The sequence below is a fragment of the Drosophila bipectinata genome, chromosome 3L (assembly GCF_030179905.1).
Source record: "Drosophila bipectinata strain 14024-0381.07 chromosome 3L, DbipHiC1v2, whole genome shotgun sequence".
Taxonomy (NCBI): domain Eukaryota; kingdom Metazoa; phylum Arthropoda; class Insecta; order Diptera; family Drosophilidae; genus Drosophila; species Drosophila bipectinata.
In genome coordinates, this window is record NC_091738.1 from 3,224,110 (window position 1) to 3,241,577 (window position 17,468).

Consider the following 17,468-nt stretch of genomic DNA (forward strand, 5'->3'; position numbering starts at 1 on the left):
GCGATGCCTCACAGGTATATCCCACAGTACTTAAAACTTTAAACGCGTTTTTCTCAAAACCGCTTTTTTGAGTTGGCCATAACACATAACTTGAACAACTCTTAACCTATCGATCTAAAATTTTAACCGTATTACTCAGAATACTATAGTATACTATATATACTATACTGGCTATCGATACACGTAGGATTTATTGCTTACTTTTTTTTATCAACAATTTTGTGACGTTTTTTGAAAATTGAAAAATTTTTTTTTTGTTTGCCTGTTACTCAGATGTCCCCCTTAAATAGTGCTGTAAGGATATAATATCCCTTTAAATCCCCAATTAAAAACACCATTTGAATTTAATTTTATTTCAATTTTATTCGTGTTTTTCGGTTTTTTGTTTATTGGTAAAGAATTTTAGTTTTTAATGTATTTTACAGACGAAGCGTGTTGTCCAGCGACTCGTTTGGGACCTGCTCTCGTGGTGTGTTGTGTGTGTTGGCTGTTTAATAAACAATTAACGTATTTAATTTACATCAGTTAAACCAAGTTGGACTTAATGCTAGACCACTACGCTTACGCTTACGCTTACAATTCAAATTCGCACTTACAAAGAATCTAAGGTTAGAGTAAAAATGATGATTAAGATTAGATATATTTTCTGCTTCTCTCAAATAAGTTATAAATAATTTCGTGTGTTTTGTGTTTTTGTGGTTTAATCTATTTCTATCAAAAATGTGGTATTACGAAAACTGCAAACTTTTTTCAATTCGGATTTCCTTTCTGCCTTTATAGATAACTAGAAGTATATAGTATATGGGGTTGTATATATAATACATCGCTTAATAAAAAGTAACAACATATGCGTTTTATAAAATCGGCTTATTACACTTGATTTAAGTATTTTTTACACTTATTCTTTAGTGTTTTATTTGCATATTTACAGAAAATAAAATTAACTTTATGCTTAGTTAGCTAAGTTAAAAAAAAAAAAAAACAAGGCTTGCCATGAATCCAACTCCTTTTTGCTTAAATGGTAATTATAAGAATGGTGAGACTACAAGGTAATATTTATGTACAAACTTAGGCCTAGTTCTTTACATTATCCTTAAAAACATACGTTAAAAAATGTTGCACGACTTATGGCTAAATATTGTGTGTTTACTTATTCTCTCAGAAAAGTCCCGCCAAAAGTGCATAGGACAACAAATATGTTCACAGGGTCAAAAATGAGTTTAATTTCACTCTAAAAGTTTCGTGTTTTAGTTTAAAAATAAGGTAAAAAATTCCACAATCAAGATGTGAAATGCTTCCCCCAAGGGATCTATTCGAAAAAGATACATCCCCTGGGAGGCATTTCTCAGAATACGAATACGTACAAAACTCAATGATGAAAAGTGACTAATACTCGATGAGTTTACAAATTAAAAAAGTTAATATGTACACCCATATATTAGTTTGTGTTTAGGATTAGGGGAGGAGACTTACGCCCTAGTTACGAAAATGGCTTCGGAAAATTGTTGTTCTGTTCTGTCAGTATTTACACTCTTTGCAATCGCGGTCTTTGCGGCCCAATTCTGTTCTAGCCCTCGATTTGTACTTTGTTTAACTTACACTTTACTTGCTTAACAATCTGACAACATTAACAAGTTGCTTGCATTTGTTTTTTTCCCTTAATTTGGTTGTTTTGTTGCTATTTATAAATATTATTTACATTTGTTTTTTTTTGTAGCCATAGCTTTAGTTTTGTTTTAGTATTGCTTGCATTTTTTTAAGACTGGCTATAAGTATTGTAGTATTTCAAAAGCAGAAACAAAAAGTTTGACAAATTATAAGATATACCCTTTCGCTACTACTAGCTTGTAAGCCTTGTAACTTAACTAAAAATACGTATTTAATCACTAAACGATTCAAGGTTTGCTCCAACATCTGTATAACTTCAAGTTTTGCTGCCTAATCTGTATCTACTAGCTAGGTAAGTTAATGTGTATATCGCGCTATATAGAGGCTCTTCTACTGTATGTACATAAATATTCTTATGCTTTCTTGCTGGTAATTAATTTACGACAAAAACGAGACTATTACATAACTAAATAGTTTAGTAGAACACCCTTCCTATACGTTTCTATTCCATATATGTAGGTATTTGCTAAGCAAAGTATTTCTGTTTCATAATATTCATTGATTGGATTGGATTGGCTTGTTTGGTGATTCTGTTGTAGGCTTCCTGATCTCAATAGTGGGCGTTAAAAATTATAAATATAGTTTTTAAGGTAATCAACACAAAGTAAGATTCATTTCGTGTTGTTTGGTTTATAAGGAAAGTGAGTATCTCATGTAGAAAATGTGATTCCATCGCAGCTCTAGACCAAGCCGGTCGATGTTGGATTGTTAACTCTTCGTATTTCTGACTGGGATTATGTTTCTCTGTTCATCTGTCTTTGAATTGCTGTGGGTGGTGAATCTTGGTTAGTACTCTTCTGGGTAACTGTGTTCCGACTACTCACTGCCTCATATGCCATCTCGTCTAGCCGTCGTCACCTTCTCCAAGGCACACGCTGCGCCAGCTCCTCCGCCCAAGCGTTCTATCACCCGCGAGTCGCAGGATATAGTCCTTTGCAGGCATCGCGATCGCTCGCTCATCTTCTCCTGCTGCTGTTCCAGCAACGTGGGTGCAGCATTAAAGTGGCCACCTGTTGGGAGGCATTTCGTTAAGTAACTTGGTTCCACAAGAGATCGCCCTGCATGCTTACCCTTTGGCTTGTCGTCGAACATGTGCAGCTTCTGGGCCGTGCTCAGTATGCTGTTCACCGTGTCCAGAGTGGTGGTAGGGTGATCCAGCCCAGCACTCTTCCCCGACAGCCTTCCCGTGACTCCCAACGCCTGCTGCAGGTGGTTGCCGCTGCCCTTGACTGCGCCCAGCTTGCTGCTGCCGCCAGCACTGTTGTTGTTCAGGCCGACAGGTTGGTGGTGGACACTGATCGAGTTGCGGCGCTCTCGCATCGCCGCCTGGTAGCGCTCTGGCGACTGCAGCGAGCACTTGTTGATGGTTTGGGGCTTGGCGAAGCACCGGTCCGCACCGGAACCAGTTGGTGTGGTTGGAGTGGTGGGCGTTGTGGGGGTGGTGGGAGTGGTGGGAGGAGCCGTGTCAACCGAAGGCCTATGTCGCATCCTGTACTCGCTGATCGAGAGTTTCCGTTTGGGCATGGGCATCGGATCCGGCACCGTGAGCTTGGGATTCAGCCGCGGATCGTGGCTGGCCGTCCGGGTGTACAGCTTCAAGGGGGTGGTCGTGGGTGGGGGCATGTCCACAGAAGCAGCAGCTGGTGGTGCTGGCGGTGGGGTGACTGGCACAGCTCCCGGAAGCTTGATCGCCGGCGGAGCCGTTGCCTTGGCCTTGGTGGCTTCCAGGTACTCGGCCAGGCTGGGCATGCTGTTGCTGCTGCCACCACTGGCACTGACAGCCGCTGGGGGATCCTGCAACTTGCCGTAGATGGTGTTGTAGAAGGGCAACGTGGAGATCTTTCCGGGCGCGCAGTTATTCAGCAGGGAGGCGGCAGCCGGAGTGGGTTGAGTGATCAGCACTGGAATGGGAGCTGCTTTGGGCGTCACAACCGAGATGGGGCTGGGTGCCGGCGGAGCTGGAACTGGACTGGCAGCCACCGGCACCAGGGTTGGCGGCTTCTGGATGTGGTTCACCACCACTTTCTGCTTGCCCTCCTTCTCCTTGTCTTTCTCCTTCTCCTTCTCCTTGTCCTTGTCCCGATCCCTTTCCCGGTCCTTATCCTTGCCCTTTTGCTTCTCGTGCTTCTGCTTCTCCCGATCCTTCTTCTTGTTCTTCTTCTTCTCCTTTTTCTCCTTCTTCAGGGCAGCCGCGATGAGCGCCTGCTGCTGCCGGCTGCCGCACATGGACTCCCGCCGCCGGCTGATGGCCGTCAGCTTTCCACTGGCTATCGCCGCCGCCAGACTCATGGGAGCTCCTGCTCCTGCCGCCAATCCACTGCTGGGATTTGCATCCTGGTGGTTGTTCTCCTTCCGGTGCTGATGTTGCACCGTGGACAGTGTCGGAGCTGTCAGCGGCGTGTTCTGGGTCTTGCTGCTGTTCAGGAGGATGCTGCTGCTCAGGATCTGGCTGTTCGGCTTGGTCAGCTCCTGCTCGAAGTTGGTCTGCCGCTTCTTCGCCGTCGGCGGAGTGCCATGCAGTGGAGATGGCATTGAAACGGGGGCCGCAGGGGTGACGGGAGTCACGCACATGGACATGGTTCGACGCCTCATCTGCTGTTGCTGCTGCTGCTGGGGTGGCTCCACATGCTTCGTTTTGCCGTTCGCCGTGGTCACTGGTGGCACAGCATTGGGAGCTGGCAGGGATTTGACGTCGGCTGCTGCCTTGGCGGCTGGTTGCGATGGCTTCTTCTTGATCTCCGCCACGTTGGGTGTCCCGGCGGCAGCCTTGTCCTTCTCCTTCTCCTTCTCCTTGTCCTTTTCCTTGGACTTCTTCTTGTCCTTCTTTGCCTTTTTCAGTTGCTTCTCCTTTTCCCGCTTCTCGTCCTTCTCCTTGGACGCCTTCTTCGGCTCCACAGCAGTAACAGCGGTGCTAATGACGCTGCTCTTCTGACTGGAGGAGGCCGAGGAGGAAGCTTTCTTGTTCCGAGACTGAAGGAAGGAGATGTTGGCTGCATGGAAGGACAGCAGACGCTCCTGTATGTCGTGCTCGCTGAGATTTTTGGTACTAGCAGGTGCAGGAGCTGGAGCGGGAGTAGGGGCTGGAGTTGGAACAGAAGCCGGAGCTGTAGCAGAAGCTGGCGCAGGTGAAGGTTCAGGAGCGGTCGGTGCAACAGACACCTCAGCCACTGGTTCCACCTTTGATTTCTTCTTCTGGGGCTCATCCTCAGCCTTGAATGGCGGCGTCCTCGTCTTGAGCATCACCTTGCCCACATCCAGCAGAGTGGCCGCCGCAGCAGCAGTGGCCGTGGCTGTCGCCCGTAGAAGCGACTCGCCAGGTTTGGGTTCATCCTTGGCAGCTTCCACTTTGGGAGCCATCTTCTCGGGACTTGCCTCCAACTTGGGTGCCACCTTAACGTCAGCTTCTTCCACTTTGAGCTCCACTGGAGGCGATTCCACTTTGGGCTGAACAGGCTCGCGGTTCAGTTGCTGCTCCTGCTGACTCTGCTGCTCGCGCTGCTCCTCCTCTTCGCGCTTCACCTTGACCATCTCCTCGAACTTGTCGCAGGCCTGGCTCTCCTCCCGCTCCACGTCGATCTTCACGTCGTTGGCCGCGGGGCTCGTATCCTCGGGCTCGATCTTCACCAGGTTGTCCTCGGCTATGATTTGGTGGGTTCCCGGACTGGGTGACCGCAAGATATCCACATCGTCGTCCTGCTCCTGGTGGTTCAGTTCCGGATCCACGTCCGCTTCTATCTTCACGATCTCTTCGTCCGCCTCATCCTTGGGCTCGCCGATGACATCGATCTGGGGGTCTTCCGCCTCCGCACTCGCTCCATTGCTGATCACCACCAGGCGGCGCTTCTTCAGGGGTGTGCTGAATCCATTGGCCAACGGAGACACACTGGGCGTCGGCTGGGTGGGAGTGGGTGTGGCAGACGTCGACGACTGCTGTTGCTGCTCGTCCGGCGTGGTCTCCTCGCTGATGGCCTGCCGCAGCCACCGCTTCTTCACCGAGTTGTTCTGCAACGGCAGCTGGAGCTGCTCCCGCGGAGTGACCGTGCTCGTCGACTCCGCCTGGTGGATGAACTGCTCCACCTTGAGCAGGGCCGGAGCCGGCGAGGACTGCGCCTGCATCTGCTCGCGGTCCCCGTTGATCTCGCTCATGGCGGCCTGCACGAGGCTGTCCAGTCCGGAGGTGGGCTGCTGCTCGCACTCCGTCTGCTGGAACCAGTTGGACATGAGGGTCTTCTTGGTCTTGGCCCCGCCGGGCGGGAACTTGAACGACGACGGTTGCTCCATGGGCTCTGGCTGCTGCTCCAACGGCCCCATGGCAGCTTCGATCAGAAGACAGGCGCTGCTCACGGCTGTGCCCTGGGACTGCGACGATGGCGACTTGAATGCCTCATTCGACGCCGGGCCAGAGTTCTGCGCCAAGGCCAGGAGCATGCCCGCCGCCTGGTCCTCTGATCCCGTGTGGTGGTGCTGCACCACCTGGTCCTCCGACTCGGAGTTGGTCAGCGCGTGCGACTCACCGTCGGACTCCACCAGGATGCTCTTCCGCCGCTTGTTGTTGCTGCCGCCGCTGCCGGAACTGTTCAGGCCGTTGTTGTTGCTGCGGCTCACCTTCCGCTTCTTCTTGTTCCGGCGCTGGGCAGCCGCCGCCGCAGCAGCCGAGGTGGAGCTGGTGGGCGTATCCGCGTCCTCGCTGATGGAAATGGAGTTGGAGTTGCTGCGCTTGTTGGGCGAGGCGGGCGAGTTGCTGGCCTGCCGCTTGCAGGAGGTGCTCTGCCGGGTCTCCTTCTTCCCGCGAGCCTCTTGCTTCTCCATCTTCTCGATGGCCCGCAGGATCGCCTCCAGCTTGCGGTCCTCCCGCGACTGCTTGGGCTTGTCCTTGGCGGGGGTGCGAGTGGTGGGCGTGGTTCCTGCGCTGGACAAGTCTTCATCCTTTGAGTCGGCTGGCGAAGAAGCGGCTGATCCTGGCGTGGTAACATTCGCCACAGCCGCCTGCTTGGCTGGCGTCTTCTTGGCCGACATGGTTCCTCCCACGCTGTTGTTGTTGTTGACAACGGGGGAGCTCTTCGTGGGCGTGGCCACCTTTGTGGGTGTGGTGACCTTTGCCTGTGTGGTCACCTGAATGGTCTGGACTCCAGCTGGGTAGAGAATCTGTTGCTGTTTCTGGGGCGACTGAGGAGGATGCGGTTGTTGCAACTGTTGCTGTTGGGGATGGGCCTGCTGCTGGGGCTGGACTGTCACCTTGATGGGCGCAGACACATGCGACGTGGGCGTGGCATGCAAGCTCTGCAAGGCACTGACCGCCATCCTGGCCTCGTCTGCCATGTACTGGTGTTGCTGGAGTTGCTGCTTCTGCGGCACGTTGCTGACGAACTGTGGTGGCTGATGAGGTGCCACCTGTGGCTGTTGGGGCTGTGGGGCCTTCGGAGATTGTTGCTGCGGAGACTGCCGCACAATACACGTGGCCATGGGCTGCTGGGCTGCCGCAGCGGCTGCGATCACGGCCAGGGGCTCTTGATGCTGCGGCTGGAGCTGGTTCTGGTGCTGATTCTGATTCTGGTGGTGCTTCAGCTGAGCTTGTTGATGCTGTTGCTGGTGGTGGTGTGGCTGCAGCAGGGATGGCTGGTGCGGCGTGGGCAGCACCACATGCTGCTGCAGGGGCTTGGGCAACTGGGGCGACAGCATGGGGGTGAGCATCGGGGTGGGCAGAGCAGCCAAGATCTGCTGCTGTTGCTGCTGCTGCGTTGGACTCCTCTGCAGGAGGGACATCTGCGGTTGCTGCTGGTGCTGCAGGGTGGGGGACTGCAGCTGCGCTGGCGTGGGCGATGGTATGGACACTGAAGGCGACGAGGAGGAGGTGCAGATGCCCGAGTCGTGCAGCACACTGGACATGGACGCCGAGCAGGAGTTGTTGCTGCCGGTGCTGCTGCTGCTGCCGGCACTGTTGCAGAGCACGCCCGTCACTGGTCCCGTCAGAGTGCCTGCCGTCGGGGATGGCTTGAAGCCCAGATTCAGTTGCCCCAGCTGGGGACTGTTCAGGCCCATCTGGCTGCTCTCGCCGCTGGAGGAGGTGGACCGATTCCTGGAGCCCGGCAGGCCACCTGGCACCGCTCCCGGTCCGACCCCCACTCCCAAGCCCATGGTCAGTTGAATGGCCGCCGCACTGTTGACGGCCGCCGAGGACTTGTTCCGGTGACTGCTCCTCGGCTGGGTGGGTGGAGCCTGGAGCTGCTGCTGCACAGCCAGCGGCAAGGCGAAGAGGCAGTCGCTGCCCAGGTCGCAGGCACACCGCGTGCTCGTCGGCTGGACCACAGAGGCGTGCGACTTCTTCTGCTCCACGGCGGCCAGGTCGTGCGGCTCGTGTCGCACCGTGATCTCCGTCTGGGCTCGGATGTGGGTCAGCGCCACAATGTACAAATGCAGGGTTCCCTTCTCGAAATAATGCTGGAGCTCGGCGTTCGGCCGACATGAGCGTCGCACGAATCTCGCATCGTTTCCGTACGTTCTCGTGTCCACGCACACCTCCGGACCCTTCAGGTAGGAGGGTGGCTGCTGGGCCGCCAGGGGCACGCTGCCGTCCGCCCGCAGCGTCTGCATCGGCGCCTCCACTCCCGGCAGCTGGTAGAAGAACACGAACTGGCCGGGCGTCTTGTGGGCCTTGAAGCTGGTCAGGTAGTTGTTGGGCGGAGGAGTGTTCATGTTAATCGTGGGGTTCTGGGTTCGGAACTGGGTGGTCAGCATGTACTTTCCGCGCAGCTCGTGGATGGGCGCATTGGGCGCCAGCTCTACACTGCTGATCAGAACCTTGGCGCCCGCGTAGGGGATGAGCTGCGCCCGCTGCTCCAATGGCAGCTGGTCGCCTACGCCGCCGCCCGACATCTGCTGCTGAATCTGGCGGAGCGCCTTGTTCTCCGTGTTCTGGATGCTCTGCAGCAGACTCGGCTGCTTCTGGATGGCGTGCAGGCGGGCGCGCAGCTCCGGCGAGTAGTGGTTGGTCACGGCGTACTCGTAGTTCTCAATCCACTGGCGCAGATTGGCGGCATGCTTCTCCGCCGCCGTCAGCGCAGGACTGCTGCCTCCGCCACTGGATCCATCGCCACCGGACTTGCTCTTGCGCTTGCTGTTCTTCTTTCCGGTCTTCCCGCTGGACTGCAGCGAGGAGTTTCCGCTCTTGTCGCCGCCAGCCCCGCTCTTCTTGCTCTTCTTTATGCTAGCCCCTCCGCTGATCCCGTCTTTGGTCTTCTTCGACTTCTTGGACATGCCGGTGCCCGTCGCATAGCCGCCATTCAAGCCAGAGGCCAGGCGCTGCTGCATCTCATCCGAAATGGCCGGTGTGCCGCCGAGAGTACCTCCACTGCTGAAAGTCGTCCCGGCCGCCACAGCCGCCACTCCATTAGCTGCCTGGGTGGCCACCAGCATCATGTGCTCCTTGCGCTTCTGACGCTGCAGGGCGCGGGCTCTCGCCTTGTCCACCGCCCTCGGCTGGCACAGTTCGCACATGTACTCCTCGGGGATGTTTTGGCGGTCGATGCCCATGCAGTCCACATGTTGCCAGGCTCTGTGGTGGGGAATAGTTATATTAGGAGGTTTGTAGAGCTTGAAAGGATAACCAAGACTTACGAGCACTTGTCGCAGCATATCATGTAGCCATCGTCGTGGGTCAGCTCACAGATGCAGCGCGTCACAGAGTCGTCCTCCGGTTCTGCCTCGGGTGCCGTTTCCGTCTCCTCTCCAGGATCAATGTCGGCGCTGGCCAGACCCAATCGGGAGCTACTGCTAATGGCCGAATGGGCATCATCGTCCGTCACATGGCGAGGAACTACAAGAAGTACAAAAGGTTAACTATATTCCAAAGAAATGCCATTCTTTCCACTCACTTTGCTGGCCATAGAAGTTGGCATACGTGCCTCCAACAGCGGGAACTGGTTGGGCTCCCGCCACTGTCACTCCTATGCCGCCCAACGACCACTGCTGTGGTTGCTGTGCCGCTCCCGGGGTCGTCGCTGCGCTAGAAGCTGCAGATGGCTGTGGTGGTTGCTGCTGCTGCTGCTGCTGGGAGGCGTAGGTGTGGTCCTGCATAATGGCGTGCAGCTGCTGCAGCCGCAAATCCTGCGTGAGCACGGGCACTGGTCGCACCTCCTCGATGTACAGCTCCTCGTCGTGGGCACTTAACTGAACCAGCTGCTGGGCCGACGCTTGGGGAGGCGCCTTCACCACGGCCGGGGACTGGGGCGCTGTCTCCACGTGGACTGGGTTTACGGGGGCCAGGTGAAGAGGAGCCGGTGCCGCGGCTATATTCGTGGTAGTGCTGAATGTAGTGCTGTTCCTCGCGGGTCCCAAATTACTTAGGCTGCTGCTGTGGGTCAGGTTGCTGCTGTTGGCACTGGAATTGAAAATGGAATTGGATTAGAGATTCCGCTTTGATGTTCCTTTCTAGAGAGCTAAGTTCTCCAACTGACAATATGAAACTGGCAACAGAAACAGGTGCTTGACAGCCAAAATATTAATCGATCTGGAATCTAAACATCCAACAATCGAAGAAAATAATTGAACTTGATTGTCACCAACGGATGAGTGCGCCCGTTCCGAGCCATTTGATTTCGATCCAACTTGACCTCCTTCCTATATTTCCCATCTTTTCCATGCAGGAAACTGTCAAAATTCCCCCAATAACTCATAAGCCTACTAATCCTTTCCAATCCTAACTTTTAATTAAAATAATACAAGTATTTAGTTACCCATGCTTGTTGTAATACTCGATGACCGTCGGCACCTTCCTGGCCACGCTCATCGCCTCGTGCTGCTGCTGGAGCGCTTGGTTCTTCCGCTCCAGCGATGCCGACCGGCTGCTGGGCGCACTAACCGACTGGCGCCGCGCCGCCGTCGCCGAGGACATGTAGGACGAGATGGCGGCGCTTCCACTGGCAAAGCCATGCGACGAAATGCTCACCGACGGCGTGGCCGCCACAGTGACCGGCGCGGTTGGGGAGCCGGACACCGTGAGGTACGAGGGCGAGGACACTTTCGAGCCGGCTGACTGGTAATGGGCCAGGAGTAGGTTGCCAGGAGCACTAGCCCCCGGGCTGCTGGTCATTATGCCGTTGCTGCTGGTGGCACTGGTGCCGCCACTGCCGCTACCGCTGCTGTAGAGGATCTGGGTAGGCGGTGGCATGTGGCTGTTGGCGGAGGCTGGCTGCGGCGGCTGGTATCGCTGCTGCTGCTGGCTGAACGACTTCTGGGCCATGCTCTGGAGAATGCGCGCCGACAGCTCGTCCGTCATCTGGGTGCCGTTGACGATCATGACGTCGTCGGTGATCAGCGAGGACGAGTTGGCCGCCGCCCCGGCATGCGAATCGTTGTCGCTGCTGCCGCCGCTGTTGTAGTGGGTGCGCTTGGTGGCCGGCTGGTGCTGCGGATGCTGCTGGATGACGGTGCCGTGCGAGTTGACGAACTTGATGGTGCCACTGCCGGCGGCCGAGGTGGCCTGCCCCTGCTGGAGCACGTACCCGGTGCCGCCGCTGGGCGAGGTTTTGTGCTGCAGCTGCGTTCCCTGCGGCAGGCTGATTTGCTGCTGCACATACTTGCTGTTCAGCTTGGTGACCTTGGCGGGCGTGGGTGAGGCTGTGACCATGGGCTGCTTGATGTACGTCGCCGGCTGCAGCTGCTGGTGCTGCTGGGGCATGGCGGCGATGGAGAGGGCTGTCGTTTGTTTCACGAACTTTGCCTTCGGGCCACCGACCGTCTTGTAGGCCTGTTGCTGCTGCTGCTGCTGCTGTTGCTGCTGCTGCTGGGTGATGAAAGTCTTGAGCTGCTGCGTCTGTATTTGGTGCTGTTGCTGCTGCTGTTGATGCTGCAGCATGTTGCCCACGCTCTTGACCATGATCTTCTGGCTCGCCTTCTTCAGCAACGCCGCATTGCCGGCCACCGCGGTGGCCGTGGCATTCACATACTTGGGCTGCGCCGGCTGGACGATTATCTGCGGCGGCGTGGCCGGGACATACGACTGCAGGCGAGTGGCCACCCTGGAGCCCAGAGTCACCTTCTGCAGGGTGGCGTGCTGGGGGTGCTGCTGCTGCTGCTGTTGCTGCGCCTTGAAGGCACCAATGCTTCCGAACTTCTGGGGCTGATGCTGGGCCGACTGCTTGGCAGGCGAGGCTGTGACGTACGGTAGGCCCTTGGCGGTCAGGTAGTTGAGCTGCTGCTGTTGCTGTTGAGCACCTCCTGGAACACCTGGCGCACCCTTGGAGAGCACCGTGAGATTACTGAGCAGCAGCTTGGAGTTGTGGGGCGGGGTGGCCGCCGAGGCATCGATGATGACGTTGCTGGTGCTGCCGTCGGTGGTCACGATCTTGTAGATTTGAGGATTGATTAGCTCCTGGCCTGGGCCAGGCGCAGTAGCAGCCGTCGTGGTCCCGGTCGCTGTACGCACTGCGTATTTCTGGGTCGAATTCATCACCGTCTGGGGCTGGCCCTGGCTGGCGCTGAGGATCTGCCGGGTGCTGATCGACATGCGGCGCTGCATGATCCGCTGAAGCTGCGCCTGGGTGGAGAGGCTGCTGCCATCGATGACGATGTGGGGGGGCGGCGGCTGGGGACCACCGCCGACTCCTACGCGATTTATACTGGAGCTGCTGCCACCGCTGCTGGTGCTAACGGCCGGCTCCACAAAGACCGTGTCATGGGTGGACATGGGCATGGTGGCGGCGACGGCTGTTGGGTGTATTGTAACGAACTAATATTAGACGTGGGTTTAGAGAGTCGGTTCACTCGCTCGCTCGGTTCGGTAAAGTTCTTCGGTTTCGGTTTCGGTTTCAGTTTCGATTTCACAACACTACTTTAATGGCAAGGCCGTCATGTTGCTGCCACTGATGCAGTTGCTCCTGATGTTGCTGAAGTAGCTGGTTGTTCGTGGGTGTGCCCCCAAAGCATTGGGGGCCCAATGCATAACCTCTGGCTCTGGCTCGGAGGACGGACGCTGAGACTCTCTGTGGTAGGAGTAAGCTGCTCGATGATTTGCAATGACGGTGTCCGACACTGTGCCACATCACATTGTCAGCCATCACAAACATAACGGTGCGAGAGATTCGATTGATTCCTCGGCGTGCTCCTCCTCCTCTGCTTCTCAGCTTCTGGCTACGCTGCGCACGCCTGTTTTCCTCCTCCTTCCTTCTGGTTCCGATTCTGATCTTTATCCTTGTTGGTGTTCCGATCGGATCTGCGTTGTTGTTGCTCGTTGTTCGTTGGAGACGCTTGGATGATAAACGATTTTTCGTTGTTCCTACAAAGAGATAATGGATATAGTACATGAATATTTAATCGAGTCCTGTTTACATTTGAAAGTGCACTATTTTCGCAACTAGAGGGTCGATTATCGATAAAGTTTGGGCACCCATCTCTAGCAGTCGGGAGCGGCATTGCCAGCTCCAACTTATATTCAAGTTATGTAATGTTGTAAAAAGCACAGCGCTGCCAACGGGCGCCAATAATGCGCCTGCGCACTACAATTTTAAATATCAATATCCGCGTCTATTCTTTGGAATGTGATTCGTGGTTGCTGCTGCTGCTGCTGCTGCACTTGCTCTAAACTTGAACGCAGCATCTTGAAGCGGAAAAACTAAAGGGGGAGGAGGAGGAGGTGGTGGGGAAAACCAAACAGAGCCAAAGGTGCGCCAATGTAAGCAAGGGATTGTTAGCTGCACTTGTGCATTTGGCTTTTATGAAAACCTGTTTTTGTGCTTAGCTGCTCATCGAAACAATAATATGACTTTGACTTGGTCTTTATTTGTAAATCGCATATATAATCCATAAATATGCAACCTATTTGTCTCTGTTTTGCTCCCTGCATTTCCAATTAGACTTTTATTCGTGAGTCCGCTTTGGCGCGCCATTCGCATTGCAAATCAGCTAGCCAAAGCAAAGCAGAGCGAAAAGTGAATGCACTAATTTCGCCTTGGCATCCGGCGCAGATTTGTTGTTGTTATTGTTGTCGTTGGCCGCTGTTCATGTTTCTTCTTGTATCTATTACATGTCGTCGCCTGCACTTGGACACCCAACTGCACACACTCATATGCCAGCCGCAGACAGTGCGTCTGTCTGTGTGCCGCTGGGTCGCCAATCTGCGCCTACCACTGCACTCGTGTGTAGATACAATTTCTAATTGAAATAGATCCACTGGCAGCAACGCAATTGATTCCCCAATTAAATTGGCGGCTGCTGGGAGCACAGAATGAACTGTCCAACGTGCTTATGTAACCTTCAGTTTCTTTTGCCCAGCACCACCTAGCCAATTATGTAAATCCCTTCTAGTTTTTTGAAAAACCCCAAAGATAAGAGTACTATATACAGTACTATACATATGCTCGTTTCCGTTCCATGTTTCTTTACACATTTCTCAATGGAAACAAAAAGAGACGGCGCAAGATAACGGTACGGATGTAGGAGGCAGGGCAGGGGCAGGGGCAGATCGGTGGCTGCAGTAATTTTTGATTTAGGTTACACACACACACACACGCTGAAATCATATCTGAGAATTCTAACGAAGCTGCTAGTTATAAATATACATGGGTGGGACAGAGATGAATTTCACACATACCCCCCACCCTCCCCCACAGGCCGACCAGAAGGTGAAATAAAACGACACACACACGCAAATGCCAACCCTACCCCAACCCCAACAACAAAAGCAAGTAAAATGCGCGCCATAAACAAATTACACAGCACTAGCACACGAAATGGGCCCCACTGTCCCATGGTGGGGCCATGGGAGTGAGCAGGATGGCCGGTCATCTGTAATGCACGTTGCCATCACTTTTGTTGCATCGCTAGAGAAGGTAGAACAAATAAAAGTGGGAGGGAGGGAGGTAGGTAGGGGTGTGGGAGGAAAGCGAACACGAAAGCTTATCGTCACGCACTCACACATGCAAACCAACTATGTAGGGTCTTGAAAAGAGAAAAATTCTATTCCGATCTTTGAAATCAAAGTGAACAATTAAAAATAGGTGGGCGGCTTATATTAGTTGTGCCAGCCATTGTTTAGATTATTAACAGTTTTGGGGACTACGTGACTGTGTAGAGGAAGACATGCCCCATTGGCATGTACTTTCCCGTTCAAACACAATGGGCGGGTTGGCACTTTGGCTTTTGCATACGGATGGCGGGTGGCATTTGTTAGTTTTTGCTCTGCTCGCGGTGTCAACTAATTGCGTCTTAGTTTATTTATTTATTTGTTCCGCTTTGGCTCGCTATAGAGTGTGCCTAATTCGATCAATTCGCAGTGCTCTATTTAGTGAGATTATCAACACATAAATGGGGAGCGGGTGGGGACCACCCCTTTGCGACAATCTCTATGTGCCAGGGGGTGGCTTTCAAAGGGGGGCTTTGGACATGTTATCGAAGCCTCGATTTGGGTCCCTATTGCTTTCGCGATTTTTGCATTAGTTCGGCCTGCGCTGCGCAGAATATAAAACAAGCGCACCACAAAAAGTTGTCTATCAACTTTTGCTTTCATTTTGTGGCGAAAATTCGCGCGTACAGAGAGCCAGGAACTGGCAAAAATAACAATTGCAAAAATCACGTATGCGTAAAGAGCACAGCACAGGAAAACTTGAAGCAGATAGCCAGTGCGCAGGAGCGAGACAAATGGTCTAAAAACACACACACACATGCGCGCTGCGACAACTGCGGCCAACTTCAAGGCGTACAAGCGGGCAAACAGCGAAAACACGCAATAAAAAGTTTGACGAAAACAAGACCAAAGAAAAGGGAATAAAGTCTATGCGATTAACGTTGCGCTGTTCTAACATTCTGGATATTGGACCAAGGTGATTCCAAAATGGCGTCAACTGTGCAAAAAACGAATTAACAAAATAAAGGTGTCAATATGCGGATTGTTTGTTGTCAATTTTCGTTGCATGCCCAAAACGAAAGTTGATGCGCATGTCAATACGTAGGAGAGATGACAATACGCCTAGGAATACACATTCGGATGAAAATTTTCTATGGGAGTGTCGGCTCGGTATTTACAGCCAAAATTATCTCATAATTCGCACATCAAAACATATTTTTATTTCCGAAATTCAACAAAACATTCGCCCTGGGTTGGCAACTCTGTGTCTTGGGGCTCTATTACGTCTAACTTCACGTTGCACAAAACGGAATCGAAAGCAAAACAAACGAATGTGTGCGAGCGAGTACACTATATTATCGGTTCAATTAAACATGGCGACACAGCATGCAAAAAAAAAAGGTTTACAAAAAAAAAAAAAAGAATCAAAGCATCAACAAATGCAATATTTAAATCGCTTTGACTAGCATTGAACCACAATTACGGCTAGCGGGGCCCACCTAACCGCAAATAATGTCTTTCGGCGTTTGCGTTGGAAAATTCTAGCTAGTTCACAGAAGTTTCGCGGTTTAGTATTGCGCGCGCGCACTTTTTTTTTTTTTTAACTCACCGCTTATTCTCTTGATTCGTGATTTACTTCATTTTGCACAATTGTTTGGATCGCAAAGAGTTTCGCGGCTCTTTCCTTTGGTTTTAAATCACTTTTTGTTCTAGTTATGATTTTATGAAACAAATATAGTTTGTATTTTTTTCACATTCGCACTTGATTTTTGTTCTTTTGCACATTTTTAAATAACTGCACTTAGAAGATGTAGCGACGCAGTCTTATACGTTTACTACCTGCAATATAGCAAATGTTTCCACTTTGATTAATCAATTTTATTATTAATAATACCGTATGGCACAAGAAACGGGGTATAAAACGCGAAGGAAAACACAGACTCTTGTGGGGGCCAGAGCGTATGTGGGAGCGGGATGACTATGGTGTCCGGCCTGGCGCATATCTAGTGTTGCCGTTTTGACTTGTGGCGTGGGCTTGCCAACTACCTATTATCGGCTATTTTATTTTGTTCGCAGAGATGTCTGCTTCTTCTTGATTTTCGTGTTGCACTGTTCCCCTGCTTTAGCCTATTACTCTGCCTCTGACCATTCTGAAATGCTGTACGTACATATTTCGATTTCGCCTTTCCACCTATTCGTTGATACCCACACATACGTATTTCTGTGCATGCCTCTATGTAGGTATGTGTAAATCTATACTTTCGTACATACGGATGTTGGCGCACATATACACAAAATAGAAAATAGTTAAATATTGCTAACTATATGTACTCGGCCCTAAAATATCGCTTTTGAGGTGTTTCCAACAACTTCAACCACATTCCTGGAAAATCAAATTCCAGATACACATGCAAAAGATTCAAACGAAATCCGATCGAGGTGGCAGTTTGATATATGAAACTTATTGGCACCCTATCGGCTAACTAATTTAAAACTAATTCACTAGAATGGCAGATTCAAAAACTAACATTTTTGAACAATTCTTTATCCTACACTCATACAAATAATATATATAAATATGTATATATAGCCCGCTGCTAGTACACGTTAAGCGTTATCCCGCTCGCACTTACGCTTCACACGTATTGTGCCTCTCGCATTATGTGTTTCCCTCTTTTTTCAACACGCTAATAAGAAATAGTAAGTTAAAAGTGCCTTTGCGGCCAAACTAACACGATTCACGGGTGAATTTCATAGTGCTGCGGCTGCCGGGCTCGCATGCAACGTATCAAGTTATTTTCACAATTTTTTCCTGTCTCAGAGCTTGATTTCCACGCGTTTTCTTCGCAACACAACACAACTTTCCGCTTACGATTTACAATGAGTGTTGCCAGATGGAACGAGAAGCAATGCTCATCTCTAGGCAATAGATGCGTTTTTATCGATATATCGATAAGGAAAA

The 17,468-nt window shown here is 51.9% G+C and overlaps 1 protein-coding gene across 3 annotated transcripts; it reads right to left on the reverse strand.

Annotated features, from left to right (window-relative positions):
• Nucleotides 1-343: 343 nt before the first annotated feature.
• On the reverse strand, nt 344-17,386 carry upSET (SET domain-containing protein upSET). Of its 3 annotated transcripts, none has more exons than XM_017244883.3 (8): nt 17,242-17,386; nt 16,116-16,345; nt 10,401-12,940; nt 9,540-10,045; nt 9,283-9,481; nt 2,739-9,220; nt 2,493-2,678; nt 344-2,434 (listed from the first exon to the last, which is right to left on the reverse strand). In XM_017244883.3, exons 3-7 carry the CDS (start codon nt 12,356-12,358, stop codon nt 2,497-2,499), a joined length of 9,327 nt encoding a protein of 3,108 aa, XP_017100372.2. In that variant the 5' UTR covers nt 12,359-12,940; nt 16,116-16,345; nt 17,242-17,386; the 3' UTR covers nt 344-2,434; nt 2,493-2,496. The 3 variants fall into 3 exon arrangements, with proteins under 3 accessions (XP_017100372.2, XP_070136426.1, XP_070136427.1); XM_070280325.1 differs by lacking the exon at nt 17,242-17,386 and adding an exon at nt 17,140-17,187; XM_070280326.1 differs by lacking the exons at nt 9,540-10,045; nt 10,401-12,940; nt 16,116-16,345; nt 17,242-17,386 and having other exon boundaries at nt 2,739-9,218; nt 9,283-9,328.
• Between the last annotated feature and the right edge of the window lie 82 nt (nt 17,387-17,468).